At 37.3% G+C, this 21,579-nt stretch overlaps 1 protein-coding gene across 1 annotated transcript in view; it reads right to left on the bottom strand.

Annotated features, from left to right (window-relative positions):
• Nucleotides 1–21,579, bottom strand: part of LOC111760565 (uncharacterized) — a 187,817-nt gene that overhangs the window by 50,193 nt on the left and 116,045 nt on the right. Inside the window, exons 22-27 of the mRNA XM_071210908.1 lie at nt 21,274–21,378; nt 6,057–6,110; nt 5,300–5,404; nt 4,403–4,456; nt 3,748–3,852; nt 419–472 (exon numbers count right to left, since the gene is read on the bottom strand). Coding sequence (XP_071067009.1) covers nt 419–472; nt 3,748–3,852; nt 4,403–4,456; nt 5,300–5,404; nt 6,057–6,110; nt 21,274–21,378 — 477 coding nt within the window. The remainder of the gene's footprint in view (nt 1–418; nt 473–3,747; nt 3,853–4,402; nt 4,457–5,299; nt 5,405–6,056; nt 6,111–21,273; nt 21,379–21,579) is intronic.

The raw sequence follows: 21,579 nt of genomic DNA, 5'->3' as shown, positions 1-21,579 counted from the left end.
GTAACTAATAACTGTCTGGCTAATTAGGGTATCGGAATCAACTCATTTAACATCTTATAAGAGAGTACTGTGTATTTTAAATTTTTTTTCCGAATTATGTGATTTACTCTTCAAAGTGACAATTAAAAAGACTTATCTTTTTGTTAATGATCTATTCTGATTTTGGAATTCATAAAGAATGTTCAAGTGATATTTTTAGTCAAAAACTCTGGAGAACTTAAAAGTTGTTAGTAAGCTATAGAAATTTCATTACTTTATATAAAAGAAATCTAAGATATTTGAAGCAAGTGTTTTATTAGAAATGTTTTGTAAAAGGCAAAAATTTACAAATCAGGAATAGAATACTAGGAAAATACTGTTTTTAAAATGTACAGCTGTAAATCATGAGATTTTAATTTTATAATATCTTCTAACTCACCTACAAAAGCTTCTATGCCTTCCCCCAATTTTTTCATTGCAACTTTCCCTTCTGCTGGAAGAATAAAGGCAAACAATAAGAAAAAAACAGACTATGAGACTTAGAAAAAATGTGAAACAGAGGAATGGATTCCAGCAACTTTTATTTACCACAGAATGTTCCCTACTTTTATCCTCTTCATGAAAATGAGAGTAGCTAAATACGAAAAATAAAATTTCAACAATATAACTGTGATTTTATTATACTAAAAGACATCAAACCTACAACAGTCTAGGGATAACATTCAAAAGTCACTTCTTTTCAATAGTCTACTTATGAAGCTTTAGACTTTGAAGAATTTTCTATTTTATATCAGGCACTAATGCAGGAGTTACATCAGTAATGTTTCATTTGAATTTTAGCAATATGCTTTTTATGAATGAGTACTCACTTGGCATTTTATTTTTATAAACCAGACATTTATTTATTCCTTTTTGGGTTACATGAACAATTTTAATTACTTTGAAGATAATTCCTTGACACCAGAATTTCTTTTTTGTTATCATACTGCATAGACTCTAATAGATTTTATATAATTATGTTACTTTCAATTTAATATATTGTTTTGAATTTTTACTGAGAATTGTAGATTCAAATGTAGCTTTAAGGGATAATGTAGTGAGATGCCCTATACATTTTGCCAAGTTTTCCCCAATGGCAAGATCTTATAAAATTATGGTATAGTATCACAAACAAGATACTCACATTGATAAAAACCCATGAATATTATTAAAATTTCCTTAGGTTTACTTGTACTCATGTATATGTCTGTGTGTCTATTAAATTCTATATAATTTTATGACCAATGTAAGTTTGAGTATCTACAGGTAGTCAAGATGATGAAGAGGGCCAACACAGGATGCTTCTGTCCTTTTATAATTACACCCATCTCCCTCCTGCCTCCACTCCACCCTCTCTCCCTATCCTTAACTGCTGTTCTTCATTTCTAAAGTTTTGTCATTTCAAAAGTGTTATGTAAATAGAATTCTATAGTATTGTAACCCTTTGAAACTGGCTTTTAGAAAAAAATGGTATCCTTTCAAGGACAAAAGATTTTTATTTGATGAAGTTTCATTTGTTTTTTCATTTCTTCTTCTTTATTTTGCTTGTGCTTTACTTTTTCAGTTTCTTTTTCTATTAGAGGAGTTTTAGGCTTACAGAAAAAATGCAGAAAGTACAGAATTCCATCTATCCCCCCTCACACATATGGTTTCCCTATAATTAACATTTTGCTTTAGTGTACCATTAGAGTCATTAAAATCAAACTACTGGGACTGCTGTAAATATTTTAAAGTACTGGAGGTGGGTTTTTACCTGTTTATAAGACGGTTTTGAAAAGGTTTAAATTATTTCACGAGCAATCTTTTAAATTTCATTTAACATAAACCTGAAAATCCAATAGCAGGACAAAAGTTTTAAACAAGGGTGCCATTTAACTTAAAATGTGCCTATCTTGGCTTTCACATATATAAATTTTATTCTTTGAACTGTAGCAATAAAACCCTCTGCTCCTAAAAAGTCTTAAGTCGGCATTCTATATATTCAGCATTGGTTTTTTTTTTTCCCTGTAAACTTTGTAGGTAATTTAAAAAATGAAAAAAATAGGCATACATACTTATACACAATTATAGTAAAGGGTATAAATCAACATGAACTCTTAAATACTGCTGATGAATTGGTGAATGGCAGTTAGGCATTATCTTTGTAAAGGTGATTACATCCTATCCTATGCCTATCCTATGATCCATCAATTCTAGAAGTGTGTGTGTGAATATATATATATTCTAGTGGGAATCTTTGATATGCATACCAGGAGGCAGGAGGCAGGAGGTATGTATACAATTGCTATTTGGCAGGATTATTTGTAATAGTGAAAAACTGAAAGCAGTTTAAATGGCCATTGATGATAAAAGGTATAAATAAACTGGATTACTTCCAGAGTGGAATCTTTTACAGGCATGAAAATACATTATCATGGCTGCTTGCAACAACATAGATACATTTTAGAAACATATTACTGAGGAATTAAGATAAAAAACATTTGTAATACATTGTAAAATAATATTCTTATAAAACTCACAACACAAGCAAATCTATTAAAAATATTGCTTCGGAACACATATACACATGATAAAATTTTTTTTAAAGCAAGGGGATTACAAACTCAAAATTCATGGTAGTTGTTTACTTGCAAGTGGTGCCAAAGGGATTAGATGGTGGAGAACACATGTGGCAGTATAAGTTATTGGTCATATTCTAGTAATAAGGTTGCATAGAGAAATTAGGTTTTATTCTTTATAAAACATGAATATTCTATAAAACATAATTTTGTATTTCCAAATATTATATTTTAAAACATAATAAAGGAATAGTAACTATCAAATAGTATAGTGTTGAAAACAAATGGATACCTTTATAAAAATATATTCTAGATTAATATATATCTTACACATTTGTACAGTACTCAATGGCAACAATGAACCAAACTGGTAAATAATGAAATGAGCAGGTTTTAGACATGTACTTCTTAGCTCAAGTTATTTTCCTGGTTTAACATTGTTTTGTTCACTTGGGATGGAACTACTTTGTGATTCAATTCTCATCTGAGTATGTCTTCAGTTCAGCAATTCAAGCCCAAAAGTAATAGCACTTGGATCATGGAGCTTATCCCATGGGGGAAATCTTGCAGCTTTAGGAGCGGAATATGACTTGCACATTTGTCTAACTCTTTTATCGCCCTTGACTTTATGATAGTTTACAGGGGTCCTGTTATAGCTCCATAGAAAAGAAGATATGTACCAGACTTGCTATTTTTCCTGTCCTGTTCTGTCTTCTTGGCTATCGGTAATTGACTGGATGAAGGAGGATTAATAGTAGGGGAAATGAAAATTTTAACAGATATTTGGCAGCATTTAAATCATTCCCTACTTTAACTATTATTTCCTTCTCATTGTCATTTTGTATTTTTTTCTCTAACTCTATTCCATTGTATTTGCACTGTGTTCTGTCCTCAAATTTAAATTCTTCCCCTAATTTTGCCAGATCTGGTAGTGAGTCTGAACAAACTCTCTTCCCCTGCTTAGGATTCAAGTGAAATAAAGTATGTCCTAAACTGGTGAAAACTGTAAAACATAACAATTAATCTTTAATGGCTTTCTGGATTCTTTTATACTTTTTTCTAAATGTCTACCTATGCCAAATAAACATCTAAGGGTGGGTTGATTCATTGATACTTGTGCAAAATCCCATATCTTCCCGGGGAGTTTAAAAAGATCTTAAATAGAGCTCACCATTAATGGGCAGGTTTGATTTCAGATTCTTCATTTCTTTTTCTGTGAGATTCAATCCCATGTTTCTCAAAACGGAGTCCAGTTTACTGACATCAATAGTCCCCACTTGGGAAAATGAGAAGAATGTGAGCAAAATCTGATGGAAGCAAAGTTCTTAATTTCTGGGTATTATGGTTATCATTTTCAGCAGGAAGATCAAGGCCCCAGAGTACAAATTTTGACTCTATAATGGATTAAAAACAGAACCTCTTTCCTTAGTTGAATCTTGGTGACAGGCTTATACAGCACACATGTAACAAGAGGTTATGCCACTGTTTAACAGTTCATAGCAAGGGGGAAAGGAAGAGAATACTTTTCATCAATCAAATGGTTCATATTTGTTTAACTTTCCAGATTAGTTGAACAACTCCCAACTAAATTCCCTGAACAATTTTCCCATAGTATCACTGTCCAGAATACTTTATTTTCTTTTCTGCCAAATCGGAGAAAATCTTTTAAAATCCAATGTAATTTGTTAACAGCCAACTTTTATTGGAAACCAGGAATGGCATCAGTATTTCAGCATTTTGGCAAGATTCACAATTTAATATCTAGGAAATAGTATATGTATATGTCTCTCAGGTTCATTTGGCTTTTCATTATGCTTTTCACTTACCTTTAAGAGATTTCAAAGCATCCATTAATCTATTCATGTAGACTTTTCTATTAGCTACAAGAAACAAATAAATTAGATCATGCACAAGTGATGTTGAGTTTAGCAAGGCAGCAAACAGTATAATTTAAGGTAAAAGGGATTTGCACTTTGTCCTAGAAAATTTCCAATTTACCTTAACAGTTTTAAAAAGGAGGTCGCCACTCTAATCTACTGTAGGCATCTAAAAAATGTTATGCTGGCAATCTACAAAGCTTTAGCACTCTCCTATTTTAATATTCATTTCTACATAATTTACTTTTTCTGCACTTTTACATAATTTCCAGTTTGCCTTTAGAATTCCCTCTGTCTGGAATAAATGGGTTACAAAAGCTAATTCTTAATCATGATGGCAGTATTTGTGACTAACGAAGAAGTTGAATTACAAACTAAAAAATATTTAGTAGATTTCCTTTTAAGGTAAAACTGAATCATTCATTTTACTTTTAAAAAACCGCTTTTTAAAAAAACTGTTTATAATCATAAAACTTCATAAGTTTATATAAATGTACAAATTGGATTATATCATACATAGGTGTGCTTTTATAGTCTAGCCTTCTTTTCTTATGCCTTTTTTTCTCTTGAATCCCTTCCTACCCTTTTTCTCTCTTTCTTATCAGCCCCTACAGCTATAGATAGACGTTTCCATATAACTCATGTTAACAAATTAGAATGTATCTTTACATTATTTTATATACACACATATACATATGCATATATGTATTTGATAATTCATTTCAAATGATTTTTCAAACTATTTCTTTCTATGCTATCAAATTAGAATATGTACACAAGTTGTCACAAACAAAACAAGTGAGTTTATAATTCTTGCAATCCCATATTGATATCTTAAATGCTTACCATTAACTGGCAAATTTTTTTCCAACTCCACATGATCTTTGTCTGTGAATGTTACTCCTATTTTTTCCAGAACATTTTCCACATCACTGACATCAATCTCTTCCCCTTCAACACAATCAAATTGGTGGTAGATAGGTATATGATATATTGAGAAAAGACTCATATCTCCAAAAACATGAAAAAATTATTGATGTCTATTCAGCTTCGGCTATCATAATTGTAGGAGAGAAACATTCTGAGAATTGTCCAACATTATCAATGATTGTCATAGAATTTTTCCCTCACTCTTAGTAAAATGATAGACATATGATGTATTTTACATGATACAAATTAGGGTATTATAAATATGTGATCCAAATATTTTTTCAGGATACTATTCTTCTAATGTCTAAATGATAAGAGAATCATTGCCTTTGTAAAAGTTTGGTCTATCATTTGCTTTGCTAATTTTAATTTTGACTTTCAAAATCAGAAATAGTTACTATTGTTGGGAAAGAATTCCATAAATGAAAGAATTTGCTATCACCATTGCCCTGAAATTTTAGTGCTATAATGCAAAACTCTAAGGTACGATTTTAGGCAATTACATCAACTACTTCATTAATACAAAAGAAAAGTGACAGATAGCAAGGGAATGAAGGAATGATGGGACTGTATAAAAATAATTCATTATAAAGAATTAAGGCAATAGTAACTTAAAATTTAAATTACTTAAAGGCAAGAGTAATTAAGCAATTTTTAGTAACTTCTAATTAACCTGTAATAGTTTCCACTGCCTCCATCAACGTATTGAGGTCAACCTTCCCATTAGCTGTAAGAAAATTCATAATTAGGATATGAGCAATATTGTAAAAAGACAAAGCAGCTCAATTAAAAACTAGATTCCATGCACAATTTTATTGAATCAACCAAAAATTTATATGTAATGATGACAAAAACTTTTTTTATGGTAGAGGATTAGGCCAAGAAAACTACTTTCTCTAAGTCTTAGGCTTGTAGGAATGTTAGAATGGCTAAAGTATTGATTTGGTTCTTGGCAGCCCTTACTTCTAGTACAAACACAAAGTTCTTCTCAGGACTTATGTTGAAAGAGAGATACCATTTTTCACTTTGTCCTTTACTAATACTTTTCTTTAGTTATTTCATCCAGCAACTTGGAAAGTCTGGTGTATTAGTTCCACAGCTGCTAAAACAAATACCACACAATGGGTTGGGGGTGGCTTAAACAATGGAAGGTTTGAGGCTAGAAGAAATCCAAAATCAAAGCATCAGCATGGTGATGCTTTCTCCCTAGAGACTGTGGTGTTCTGGTGCTGGCTGTCAGTCATCCTTGGTCCTTGGCTCTTTGTCACATGGCAATATCTTCTCCTTTATCCTCCAGGTTGGATTGACTTCTGGCTTCTTTCATGGGTTTCATGCTGTGGCTTTCTCTTTAGTAATAGGATTAAGATCTAAACTGGGGGGGGGGGGGCAGGGCAAGAAGGTGGTTGAATGAGTGCAACTGATAATCTCTCCTGCAAAGAAGCGGCTGGGCAGCATTAGAAATTCTTTGGGACCAGGCTGTTTTGAGATTTTGCAGAGCAGGAGGTATCTGGACATCGATTTTGTGGGAAGGTAACAGAGAAAATCTGTGTATAAGATAAAATTGAGGCTCTATTACACAGAGTTGGGGGCTGCGCACCAGATGCTCCCTCCTGGGGTGGGTGGAGCCGCGGCACTGGCACCGCGGCGGCGATTCCTGGAGGCTCTGCGGTACTGGGGAATTCATAAGCCCTGAGTGGGCTATTGGGGGGCTAACAGGGCAGGAGGCCTTCGCAGACCGATTGTGAGGCGGGGACTTTTTGATTGCGGACACAAATAATAGCGCTTCCGGCTAGAGCCCCGCCACCAAGGCCGGCTGCCGATCGGCAGCGGCCTTAAATCTCTCACAATAAAGAGATGTCATCAGGAGGCTGTTTCAGGGGCTGGCAGGGTGGGAGATGTCTGGAAGCCAATTAGGGGAATATTTTGTGAGACGTGGGAATTTCGGTTTCGGACACTGATATCGGCACTTCTGGCTGGAGCCCCACCCCCTGGGCCTGGCTACTGATCTGCAGCGTCATTAAATTGGCTGCAGTGTAGAGGTGCCCCCAGGTGGCTGTTTCGGGGGCTTACAGGGCGGGAGGTGTCCTGAAGTCGAATTGGTGATACAGCCCCAGAAGAGACCCTAGTGAGACGGTGAATTGCAGGTTTCTGACACATAGGTCAGAGTTTGCGGATGTGACCTCCCCCATAGGGCTGGCACCCAGGTGTGGGGATCCCTGAAGGCTGTGTTGCACTGCGGTGCTCCCAGGCTCCCTGTTAACCAGATTTGAGGTTGCCACGTCTGTGTCCCCTAAACCCTGGTGGCCCACACCCCAGAGACTCACACCTCTTGAGTCTGCAATATCACAGACTTTCCATCCCTGAATCCACCATGCCCTGAGGTTCGTCTGAGGTCCTTGAATGTCCTAGCCCTCAACGTTTGTGTTTTTCTTTTTTGTTTTTTTTGTTTTGTTTTATTTTTTATTTTTTATTGTCCTGATTGCTAACACTGCATTATCTCCTAGTCTTTTCTCCCATTGTATCCCCCAAGGTCTTTTTTTTTTCTTTCAGTTATTTAGGGGGTTTTTTTGTTGTTGCTGTTGTGGTTGTTCTATATCTTTTTTTCTTTTCCTTACTTGTTCCCCTCCCTTTACCCACCCCCCTTTTTTCTTTCTTTCTTCTCTCTTTTTTTTTTTCTCTCTTGTCCCTCATTTTCTTCTTATTTTATTTTAATTATACAATAGGTGCTACAGGGAACACCTCTCATTTGCTGGGTTTCCTCATCCTCTGTTGCCTCATTTCTGTGTGAATTGATTTTGGCTACCTACACTATCCCCTTTCCCCCACATCTTGATATCCTCCATCATCTACTGTCTCTCCTATATTCCACCTCCCTTTCTTTGATCCCCAAATTGTCTAACTCTTAATTTCTAATACCTTTGTTTTGTTTTCTGTCTTATTATCCACTCTTGAAACTATTGCCTTTCTTTTCTCTTTCCCTCTCTCACAAAAACACTAGCTTTTTAATTCATACCATATTCCTCCCATATTCAGTTGACTACCTCTTTATAGGTAGTCTACCCACTGCTATAACTCTACACAACTTACATGAATCTAATATCCATCCTCCCAGATCTCATATTGTGGCTCTGTTATCATTTATTACCAATACTACTTTACACATTTTCCTTTCTTACACAATTGCCTTTCCCTGGTCCTAATACTTTCCTTCAGAGTGAACTCAGCCAGTAATAAGAAATTAGAATAAGAAGAACAAAGTGACAAAGAGAAGATATACCATTTATGCAAAAACAACAGCTAATTAATCCCCAAGACTAGACAAAGAAGCTAAGGAACTGATTAAACCTGTCAAGATAAAATGATGACCAGACAGCAACAAAAATCTACAAAATAAACCAGTAATCAGGAAAACATGGCTGAATCCAATGAACAAACTAAAAACCAGGAAGGGGAGCAGAACTTCGCACAAGTAATTAAAGATCTCAGAACATATATCACAGACAAATTTAATGAAGTAAAGGAAGAGGTTAACAATATGAAGATAATACTTGGAGGGGAAATTGCAGACATACGCAAAAAGATAACAGATATGATGGGAATGAACACCACAGTTCAATAAATCAAAAATACACTCGCAGCAAATAACAGCAGATTAGAAGAGGCAGAGGAGAGAATTAGTGATGTGGAAGACAGTACATCAGAAATCAAACAGATAGTAGAAGAGATCGATAAAAAGATAGAAAAAATCCAGCTAGGACTCAGGGACCTGAATGAAAATACAAAATGCACAAACATACATATTATAGGCATCCCAGGAGGAGAAGAGAAGGGAAAGGGGTCAGAAGGAGTGTTGCAGGAAATAATGCCTGAAAACTTCCCAAATCTACTGAAAGAGACAGATGTACATATCCAAGAAGCACAACACACCCCAAACATCATCATAAACCTCAACAGGCCCACCCCAAGACATATACTTGTCAAATTATCCAACACTCAAGACAAAGAGAAAATTCTAAAAGCAGCAAGAGAAAAGAAAACCATCACATACAAGGGAAGCTCCATAAGATTAAGTGCTGATTTCTCATCTGAAACCATGGAGGCAAGAAGGCAGTGGTATGATATAGTCAACGTACCAAAAGAAAAAAATTTCCAACCAAGAATACTCTATCCAGCTAAATTAGCATTCAAAAATGATGGAGAGTTCAAAGTATTCACAGATAAACAGAAATTGAAAGAGTATGCCAACAAGAAACCTCCCCTTCAAGAAATTCTAAAGGGAGTTCTGCAGGAAGAAAGGAAAAAACAGGACAGGCAGAGTTGGAGGAGAGTGTAAGAGTAACAAAAAAGACAAAAAGAGAAGAAAAAAACAAACAAAATATGACAAACACAAGTCCAATCAAAATATGGCTAACATAAATAATTTCTTAAAGTAATAACACTGAATGTCAACGGATTAAACTCACCTATCAAAAGATTCAGACTGGGGAAACGGACTTTGGCCCAGTGGTTAGGGCGTCCGTCTACCATATGGGAGGTCCGCGGTTCAAACCCCGGGCCTCCTTGACCCGTGTGGAGCTGGCCATGCACAGTGCTGATGCGCGCAAGGAGTGCCGTGCCACGCAAGGGTGTCCCCCGCGTGGGGGAGCCCCACGCGCAAGGAGTGCGCCAGTGAGGAAAGCCGCCCAGCGTGAAAATAAAGAGCAGCCTGCCCAGGAATGGCGCCGCCCACACTTCCCGTGCCGCTGACGACAACAGAAGCGGACAAAGAAACAAGACGCAGCAAATAGACACCAAGAACAGACAACCAGGGGAGGAGGGGAAATTAAATAAATAAATAAATCTTTAAAAAAAAAAAAAAAAAAGATTCAGACTGGGACATTGGATAAGGAAATATGACCCATCTATATGCTGTCTACAAGAGACACATCTTAGACCCAGAGACTCATGGAGGCTGAAAGTGAATGGTTGGAAAACAATCTTACAAGCAAACAATAACCAAAAAAAGGCAGGAGTAGCTATATTAATATCAGACAAAATAGACTTTAAATGCAAAACAATTGTGAGAGACAAAGAAGGATATTACATATTAGTGAAAGGGACAATCTGTCAAGAAGAACGAACAATCATAAATATTTATGCTCCTAACAAGGGCGCCTCTAAATACATGAGGCAAATGCTGGAAAAACTAAGTGAAAGAATAGATGCATCTACAATTATAGTGGGGGATTTTAATACACCACTATCAACTCTAGACAGAACATCTCAAAAGAGAATCACTAAAGAAACAAAATATTTGAACAGTATATTAGAGGAGCTGGATCTAATAGACATATACAGATCATTACACCCAAACACAGTAGGATATACATTTTTCTCAAGTGCACATGGATCATTCTCCAAGATAGACCATATGCTGGGCCACAAAGAAAGGCTTAATGAATTCAGAAAGATCGAAATCATACAAAATAATATCTCTGACCACAGTGGAGTGAGGCTGGAAATCTGCAAGGGCCAGAGGCCCAGATTTCACACCAAGATATGGAAATTAAACAGCACACTCTTAGAAAAACAGTGGGTCAAAGAGGAAATCTCAAAAGAAATCAATGACTACCTTGAAACAAATGATAATGATAACACAACATACCAAAACTAACGGATGCAGCAAAAGCAGTGCTGAGAGGGAAATTTATAGCCATAAATTCATACATCAAAAAAGAAGAAAGAGCAAAAATTGAAGAACTAACTGCACATTTGGAAGAATTAGGAAAAAAACAACAAAGTAATCCAACACAAAGAAGAAGAAGGAAATGACAAAGATAAGAGCAGAACTAAGTGAAATAGAAAATAAGAAATCACTGGAAAAGATAAACAAAACCAAGAGTTGGTTTTTTGAGAAGATCAATACAATTGACAAACCATTAGCGAGACTAACAAAGAAAAAAAGAGAGAAGATGCAAATACACAAAATAAGAAATTAGAAAGGAGATATCACCACTGACCCCACAGAAATAAAGAGTATCATAAGAGGATACTTTGAAAAACTATATTCCAAAAAAAATGACAATTCAGAGGAAATGGACAAATTCCTAGAAACACATAAGCAGCCTATATTGACGAAGACAAAATTGATGATCTGAACAAACCAATCACAAGTAAAGAGATAGAATCAGTCACTAAAAACCTCCCAACTAAGAAGAGCCCAGGGCCAGATGGCTTCACAGGTGAATTCTACAAAACATTCCGGAAAGAACACCAATCCTGCTGAAACTCTTCCAAAAAATCGAAACAGAAGGAACATTGCCTAACTCCTTCCATGATGCCTACATTACCCTAGTACCAAAGCCAAAAAAAGACACCACAAGAAAGGAAAATTACAGACCAATTTCTCTAATGAACCTAGGCACAAAAATACTTAACAAAATACTTGCTAATAGTATTCAACAACACATTAAATGAATTATACACCACGACCAAGTGGGATTCATTCCAGGTATGCGAGGATGGTTCAACATAAGAAAATCAATCAATGTAATTCACCATATAAACAGATTGAAGGAAAAAAATCACATGATTATATCTATAGATGCAGAAAAAGCATTTGACAAAATACAGCACCCTTTCTTGATAAAAACACTCCAAAAGATCGGAATACAAGGAAATTTTTTGAACATGATAAAGAGTATGTATGAAAAACCTACAGCCAACATCATTTACAATGGAGAAATCCTAAAATCCTTCCCTCTAAAGACAGGAACAAGACAAGGATGCCCACTGTCTCCCCTTATATTTAACATTGTCTTAGAAGTACTTGCTCGAGCACTGAGGCAAGAACCAGATATGAAAGGCATTCAAATTGGAAAGGAAGAAGTCAAAATTTCATTATTTGCAGATGACATGATCCTATACATAGAAAACCCTGAGAGGTCTACAATAAAACTTCTAGAACTCATAAATGAGTTTAGTAACGTCGCAGGTTATAAGATCAATGCGCAAAAATCAGTAGCATTTCTGTACACCAATAATGAGCAAGCTCAGGAGGAAATCAAGAAACAAATACCATTCACAATAGTAAATAAAAAAATCAAATATTTAGGAATAAATTTAACTAAAGATGTAAAAAACTTATATACCGAGAACTATACAAGACTGTTCAAGGAAATCAAAGAAGACCTAAATAAATGGAAGAATATTCCCTGTTCATGGATAGGAAGACTAAATATTATTAAGATGTCTATCCTACCAAAACTGATCTACACATTCAATGCAATCCCAATAAAAATCAACACAGCCTTCTTTAAGGAACTAGAAAAACTAACTATGAAATTTATTTGGAAAGGAAAGAGGCCCCGAATAGCCAAAGACATATTGAAAAAGAAAAACGAAATAGGAGGAATCACACTTCCTGACTTCAAAACATACTACAAAGCTACAGTAGTGAAAACAGCATGGTATTGGCATAAGGAGAGACACACAGACCAATGGAATCGAATTGAAAGTTCTGATATAGAACCTCATATATATAGCCATATAATATTCGATAAAGCCACCAAACCCTCTCAACTGGAAGAGAATGGCCTATTCAACAAATGGTGCCTGGAGAACTGGATATCCATATGTAGAAGAATGAAAGAGGGTTACCATCTCACACCTTATACAAAGATCAACTCAAGATGGATCAAAGACCTAAATATAAGAGCCAAGACCATTAAGACCTTGGAAAGCAGTGTAGGGAAGCATATACAAGACCTTGTAATAGGAAATGGCTTCATGAACATCACACCAAAAGCACGAGCAGCAAAAGAACAAATAGATAAATGGGGCTTCCTCAAAATTAAAGCCTTCTGCACCTCAAAGGAGTTGTCAAGAAAGTAAAAAGGGAACCTACACAATGGGAGAAAATATTTGGCAACCATATATCTAATAAAAGACTTATAACTTGCATATATAAAGAACTCCTATATCTTGAAAATAAAAAGATAAACAACCCATTTAAAAAATGGGAAAAAGATTTAAACAGATACTTCTCCAAAGAAGAAATACAAATGGCTAAAAAGCACATGAAGAAATGCTCCAAATCTTTAGCTATCAGGGAAATGCAAATCAAAACTACAAAGAGATACCATCTTACTCCATAAGATTGGCAGCTATGAAAAAAACAGAAGAATACAAATGCTGGAGAGGATGTGAAGAAATGGGAACCCTCATCCACTGCTGTGGGAATGCAGAAGGATCCAACCATTCTGGAGGACAGTTTGGCGGTTTCTCAAAAAACTAACCATAGATTTGCCATATGACCCAGCAATACCACTGCTCGGTATATACCCAGCAGAACTGAAAACAAGGACACAAACCGATATATGCACACCAATGTTCATAGCAGCATTGTTCACTATCGCCAAAAGTTGGAATCAACCCAAATGCCCATCAACAGATGAGTGGATCAATAAAATGTGGTATATACATACAATGGAATACTACTTGGCTTTAAGAACAAATACACTACAAACACACGTGATAACATGGATGAATCTTGAAAACCTTATGTCGAGTGAAGCAACCCATGCATTGAAGGACAAATACTACATGACCTCAATGATATGAAATAAGCAAGCTGCCTCAGAGAGCTAGAGACTGGAAGATAGGCTTACAGGAAATCAGGGGGTAGAGGAAGGATGTAAGCTGACATCTACATGGGTGAAATCTATGATAACCTGGCAGTAAGCATGTGCACAAGGAAGAGATAAAATGGGGGCATAGGGTTACCTTTGGGTGGGGCTTTGCGGGTTTGAAGGGGGCTAGGGATGGGAGGATGGGTAATATTGCCCAAGAAATTGGGGGGAGCGAGGGGCAACACACGAACATAGGAGATTGTCAGGTGTTGGTTGAAAGTAAAATGCTGAGAAAACCTTTTCAAAATATATTTAGGAAAGTTACCTGTTTAAGATACTCAAAGGGGATAATCTGATGCAGGACAGACTCCTAGGGAATATCTGAATGCTCATTTTGCCAGAGTGGGTTATACCATTGGGTAGAGACCCATATAATGAGAGTGAAGGTAGACTCACATTCTGGGGAGGACTAATGCCATCAAATAGAGGGAACTGTATCTTTCAAGAGAAAGGGTGGCTCCCAAGGCATTAGGGCAGTTGAGGAAGTCAAGCCCTCAACACTGTTGCAAGTATCTCTGAACATGGCTCCTCAAGAAATGAAGATTGACTGTCACTGTGGGGCCCAAGGGGAGGGGGAAATAGATATTGAATAGATGGAACCAAAGTAAATGTGAGGTCAAAAGAAGTGTTTCACAAGAGTACACAAGGATGGATATAAAACATGTAATATTATACCAAAAACATATAGGGAACGACAGACTAATAATGTAAACCATAATGTAAAACATAGGATAACTAAAAAATTTAGAAAACTGTATAGCCTAAAGTATAAACCACAATGTAAACACAAATGTTACCTTGTTTGAAAGCTATTGTCTCAATATCTGTACATCAGTTTCAGTAAATATGATATGAATAAGTTAAAAGATTATCACTGTGGAAGGGAAAAGGTTTTATAATGGATATGTGGGAGTACTGTATATTGTATAGATGAATTACTGTGATCTAAGGCTCTTGTGAAGAGAAGCTCAATAATTAGGAAAAAAGAAAAGAAAATGATAGGATGTAGAATTTTTCCAAATCAATATGTATTCTATATCTAACCTTTAAACTCACTGCTATATTCCATTTTACTAGTAAGGGAACCTGACATTATATTGGGCTTCACTTTTCAGGAAGTTTTGGATCACAGAGTGGTTCAACAATGGCAGTGGAGGAATACTGGCATGGGATGTTATTGACAGGCGATATATGGTTGACAGGGAGTTATACAGGGCATGTGTCCGGGGTGCATGGAAATGTTTGGATATACTCATAGTGGAAACAATTAAAAACAACAGCTGGGGGGGTACGGGGTTCCTGGCCGGGAGGGGGGGCTCTGTCGTGGTCCCTAGGGGAGCAGCGGCAGTCCACCAGGTGTAACTGTAAGGATCAGGAAGGAATGAGGGTCCAACAGTGAGCCCCTGATACTAATGACTATGCTTGTAAGCCTATACACCTGAAGTAAGAACAAGGCCTAGAGCAGCACTGTGCCTAAGAGTTCCCTCCTGACAGCCTCCATGTTACTCAAATGTGGCCAGTCTCGAAGCCAAACTCAGCATGTAAATGCACTGCCTTCCCCCCAGCGTGGGACATGACACCCGGGGATGAGCCTCCCTCGCACCGAGGGATCACTACCAAGTACCAGCTGATCACGTAACTAGAAAATGACCTCGAATTAAAGGTTCAACGTGGACCAGCACAATATCTCTGTCTTCATATAATAACAGAAGTTAAAAATGCTGTTTGACCTAAAGTAAGGGGAAAATGGAAAGGACAAATGAGTTCATATGGCTATGAGTCTCTAAAAAAGAGCCTGGAGGTTGTCAGAAGGATTGCCCTTATGCACACCTGAGCAGAGTCTCAGAGACAGATAAAGTAGATACAACCCCAGGTATTGGTCCTTTTGAGGGATAAAGAGACCCACAGGTTCTATGGTCATGGCAGATGGGGTTCACTGCCATGTCAGTTGGCCCTTCTTTGGAGCTGGTGTTTCTGTGTGATGGAGCTGGACTCCAATGGGATCTCTTTTCACAAGCCTTTCATGCTACTTTACTGGAATTGTAGTTGGTGCTGGGGTTTAAGATATATCTAGGGGATTTGAATCTCTGAACTGACAATATGATAGCCAGGCCCTGAGCCTCAACAGACTTCAGCTCCTACACTCTGATTTATTGGACTTACCCCACTCAGCTAACATGGAGTTGAAGAATGTCAACCACCACACCATGGAGCCTAGAGTGCCTACAACTGAAAGCAGAAGGATTGCATCCAGTATCCATGTGGAATCTAAGCCCCCTCTTGACATAGATGTGGAATGGACACAACCAAGCCAAGGTCCACAGGAAGGAGGAATATAGTAAGGATTAGAGTGGACTTAATGATATTCTATTCATGAACTATTGTGGTTAATAATCGAGAAAATGTGGCATTGGTGTGGAAAAAGTGGCCATGGTGGCTGCTGGGTGCAGGGAATGGGAGGAAGAGATGAGTTGTGGAGGCATTTTCGGGACTTGGAGTTGTCTTGGGTGGTGCTCCAGGTTCAATTGCCGGACATTGTATGTCCTCCCATGGCCCACTGGATGGAACATGGGAGAGTGTAGGCTATGGTGTGGACCACAGGCCATGGGGTGCAGCGATGCCCAGAGATGTACTCACCAGATGCAATGGATGTGTCATGATGATGGCGGAGAGTATTACTGTGGGGGGAGTGGTGGGGTGGAGGCGGTGGGGGTGAATGGGGACCTCATATTTTTTTAATGTAATATTTTTTAAAAAATGAATAAATTGAGTAGAATTTGAAAAAAAAAAAAGATCTAAACTGATTCAGTTGGCCACACATTAAAAATAACCTCATCAAAAGGTCCTAACCTCTCTGCCTAGAGGAGCCCACATCAAATCTCAGTGCATATTGCCATCCTTCTCTCCCATTTCCCAGTAAGCGCTAGTCTTTTTCCCCATTTCCCAATAAATTTTTTTCACTGGCTTAACAGCAACACAAAAAAAGCCCTATTTATAATGGGTCTACACCACAAGAATTTGGATGAAGACCAAGAATACATCCAAATTGAGGAGCACAATTCAATACATCATAGCTGGTAGTATGTATAGGTGTTCTCAATCTTTTGTTACCAACATATCCATAAAGTTTGTAAAAACATTTTTACATTTACATCTTTCTTTTTGAGACAAAGAAGGTGGAGAGTTATGGAAACATGGGAACTCTTCCAATACCAGGAAAGACTGATGAAATCCCTCTGGGTCAGCGAGATATTTTCTTGGGCAAGTGCAGAACAAATCTTTGGAATTTCATGTTAAAAACACAGGAAAAACATTTTTCTTTTCTTTATTATCTCTCTCTTAAACTTTCATGGTGTTTATTGTTCTTTTTAAGTCAATTTAATATTATTCTCTCTTGATTATGAAACACTCTTGGGTGAATGAAGATCCTCACAGGCCTTATGCCTCACCTTGCTTGGGGTCCACCTGAAGCAGGGTTCCATAAAGTTCTTGTTGCCAGATCAGTCCAGTTATCTCCCATTTCTGTGCACATATTGCTTCAACTCATGGCAAATGAGCTACTCCCAAGAGTATTGTACCCTTCATGTGTGACATGCTAGATACCTGGTTGGGGTGGGCAAGAAGCTTGGTCCTGCCAAATGTGTGAGGGTGTTGTCAGTCTAGAGTCAGATGGTGGTCACCAGGCCATGCCACAAGACTTTTTCTGGTGCATGTGTTCAATGCTAAGCCTCCCTGCACATATACCCAGGTGCCCACTAGGGGTGGAGGGCAGCAGTGGTTGCTAGGAAGAGGTAGTAAAGGAGAGGTCTCCTATGCTAAGGATGTAGAGTGATTAACAGAGAACCAGTCCTGGGGAGATAAAAAGAGACAGGAACCAGCCTCAGCAAAGGCTCTAAGCCCTCAGGGCATCTATTTTCCAACAAACGCACAAATTAAAAGATAAAATTATGAAGAATTTCAAGACAGCAACAACAGAGCATTAAATCTCAAGCATGGTACTCTCTGACCTCAGGCCCTGACAACTGTACTGGTTGTGCCCATGAAGCTGATCATGACTCCCAAATTCATATTCATAAACAAGGTAGAAAGAAGGCTCACAAGAGGAAGGCTAACTGCACAATTGTAACCCTGGTTTCTTAAGTGTTCATAAAATTGATGGATGACTCTTTTTAGTAAAATGAGAAGATGATGGGTCTCATTAAGTAGACAGCAGTCAAAGCATCCAGTGACTAGGACTTGAAGGATGTGAGGCTGGAATGGGAAATGACAGACAAGTTGAGTGTGCAAGGGGAAGAAAGAAACCTAAGACCAAATTTGCAGTCTGTATAGGAGCCAGTTTCTCCACTCTGGAATGAAGACTTGCCTAGGTGGCAACTGGTTACAAGATTCTTTAAGAATTAAGGATTTTTAATAGGTAACAAAACAAAACCATAGCCTACAATGCTTTGTTTGGCTTGTTACATAAGAATATAGTTAACAGATAAAGATGACTGGGAAATATCCTAGTTGATTTGATTTGATTTAGTTTCATTTGATTGAATTTTAGCCATTTGAGGCTTTCTAGGGATGTTTGTGGTTTTGAAATCAGAGGGTGAGTATATATTTTAGGCAATTGTTAATTTTTTTTCCATTTACAATCAGAGGCAGCTATTAAATTTTTTCTCAGATATTTTGGTCGGTTTTCCCCTTATTCATTCCCTAACCATTGAAGGCTGTTAAGTAAGTGAAAGGGACTAGACTAGATAATGGGTGTACAATAATCAAAAGAGGTAGGGTTCCTGCTTAAATGCAGCTCTCACTTATTAAGCGGACTATGATATAAGAGCTTCTATTTGTAATATAATATGGTGTAAGTGCAATGGTACAGAAATCTTTAGTACATAATGAAACTATGTAAAGAAAGAGGGCAGGGATAATAGGATAGGTCTGGAGAAGGTCAAACCTGAGTTGATACTGAGTCTTTTCAGAATATAAATATTCAAGTTCTACAAGTGTGAATATGTTTTGTGTCAAGGTGTGGTATGAGATGGGGGAGGATAGGCAATAGGATGCTATAAAATAAGTGTTACATGACAAAGAGAATTCTTTTTATTTTTGTGCAAGAAACTTCTAAAATTAATACTCTGCTAAATATCAGGCACCATGCTAGGCATTGAGAAATATTCCAGCAGATGATAAAATTAGCACAGACTGTGCATTCAAGGAGTTCAGTCTCTGACAGGGAGACTGATATATAAACAGACATTTCTCATTAAGGAAATGGAGAGGGAAATGTTTCTACTCAGGGAGTTAGGTGACACTCCTGCTACAACCCTGGAATTCTGTTCATACCCAACTGGGGCTTTGAACATTTCAGTGCAGCTGCAAAATGAAAGGACAGGAAGGGAGTAGTAAGAGATAAGGTAAGAAATCAATGACCAAAATCTGGAGAACCTTCTATAAACATGCTTGTGTGAGAGAACTTGGGTGTTTTTTTCTTAGATTTTTTTTTTTTTTTTTGGTGGTAGAAAATGGTATGCCACAAAAGGAATTTAAGTAGGAAAGTAGTGTAGTAATATTTACATTTTAGAGAGAGCTCTCTGATAACTTTAGAAAAGATGGAGTAAAAGTGATATAACCTGTAGTTAGTGATGAGTTGATTTGGAAATTAATGGGCTCTAGGCAGATAGGGAGAGTGAGGAGTAAAGGATAATACAAAACATTCTAGTTTGTGTGAAGGGAAAATGACGGTGCCACCTACAGAAAGAGAAGCCAATTTATGGCTGGAAAGTATGAAACCTGTTTTAAATATGGTGGAAATAAGAATGTATAACAGGAGATTTGGATATATTAATCTTTTATTGAAAGGAAAACTGGAAGCTGAAGATTTGGAAGTCTTCAGCATATGAAAATACTTTCCTGGTAAAATGTGTAACAAAAAATGAGTAACAGGGAAGTGGACTTGGCCCAGTGGTTAGGGCGTCTGTCTACCACACGGGAGGTCCGCGGTTCAAACCCCGGCCTCCTTGATCTGTGTGCAGCTGGCCCACTCGCAGTGCTGATGCGTGCAAGGAGTGCCGTGCCACTCAGGGGTGTCCCCGCATAGGGGAGCCCCACGCGCAAGGAATGCGCCCCATAAGGAGAGCCGCCCAGCGTGAAAGAAAGTGCAGCCTGCCCAGGAGTGGCACTGCACACATGGAGTGCTAACACAACAAGGTGATGCAACAAAAAGAAACACAGATTCCCGTGCCACTGACAACAACAGAAGTGGACAAAGAAGAACATGCAGCAGATAGACACAGAGAATAGACAACTGGGGCAGGGGAGGGGGAGGGGAGAGAAATAAAATAAATAAAATAAAATAAAATAAAATGCCAAAAAAAAAAAAAGATTAACGGTCACTTCAGAATAGAACCAACTGAAGAATAACTCTTTAGTTAAGACATTACCAATATGGAGCTTCCTTCACTCTTTTATTCCAATTCCCAATATTTGTGTACTGTTCCATGTATAATTCCTAATTTGATAGTGGTCTTGATTATTTTCTAAGCAATGTGAAGAACACAAAGGGAAAGATATTGATGGCTATAGGTTTCTGACACAGAGACATGCTCTATTCTTGCAACTTAACTGTTGTTATTTCTGAAAATTGAGAGTTAGGCTCCATGGCAGAAACAGCTGGCTGTTTACCAATTCTTCTGTTTTCATAATGTTGATCTATACTTGGAAGTGGATACTCAGGCAGAGAAAAATATTTAAGTTTCTCCCTGTCCTTGCATGTAGGTGTAGACATGTGACTAGTTATCAAATAAGGAATGGTTGTGCATATGGTGTGTTGACACATCTCCCTGCTTCTTAATGTCTTTTTCATCCTGTCAGCTGGATACAAGCAATATAAGGCCCTAGAAGGGGCTTCAAGTTGGTAGGAATGTGGGTCTTTATATCACTGAATGGAGAAAAGTCAATGCCCACCAACCAAAATATTCTCACTTTGCACTTCTATGGGAGAGCAAAATTAACTTCTATTGTATTTAACCATTATATAATTCGAGATTTACTTTTTAAATAGGAGTTTAACTTACAAAATAATACATGTTCTGTTTTTAAATTAGGATGGGCTTCTTCCCTCACCTATTCAAAACGATGCTTCTTTCTTCCAACATATAAGCTAGTTAATAGTATTTTCTTACACAAATCAACTAATGTAAATTCCTAAGACCTGTTGTCATCTACAATGCTCACCATTAAGCAGCAGACTTTCTGTCAGATCTTCATGTTCCTTTTTTGTGAGTTCGACCCCCAGGTTTCCTAGAACAGTGTGTAGGTTACCAACTTTAACCATTCCTCCTTAGGAAAGAAACAGCAAAGGGTCATGAGAAAAAAATTAAATATTTCAGGCATAAAATTTTATATTGCATCTATTATAGTATAATAAAAATAAAGATAAATATACAATTTATTTGTATTAATGAATAGGCATATAAGGTTGTCTCAGCATATCACCTTAAATGATGTCAAGAAAAACTTAATTTAAAATGTTCTGAAAGA

The sequence above is a fragment of the Dasypus novemcinctus genome, chromosome 21 (genome assembly GCF_030445035.2).
Source record: "Dasypus novemcinctus isolate mDasNov1 chromosome 21, mDasNov1.1.hap2, whole genome shotgun sequence".
In the NCBI taxonomy this organism is placed as follows: Eukaryota; Metazoa; Chordata; class Mammalia; order Cingulata; family Dasypodidae; genus Dasypus; species Dasypus novemcinctus.
The sequence above is the reverse complement of the archived record's forward strand: the minus strand, read 5'-3'. Positions and strand labels throughout refer to the sequence as shown.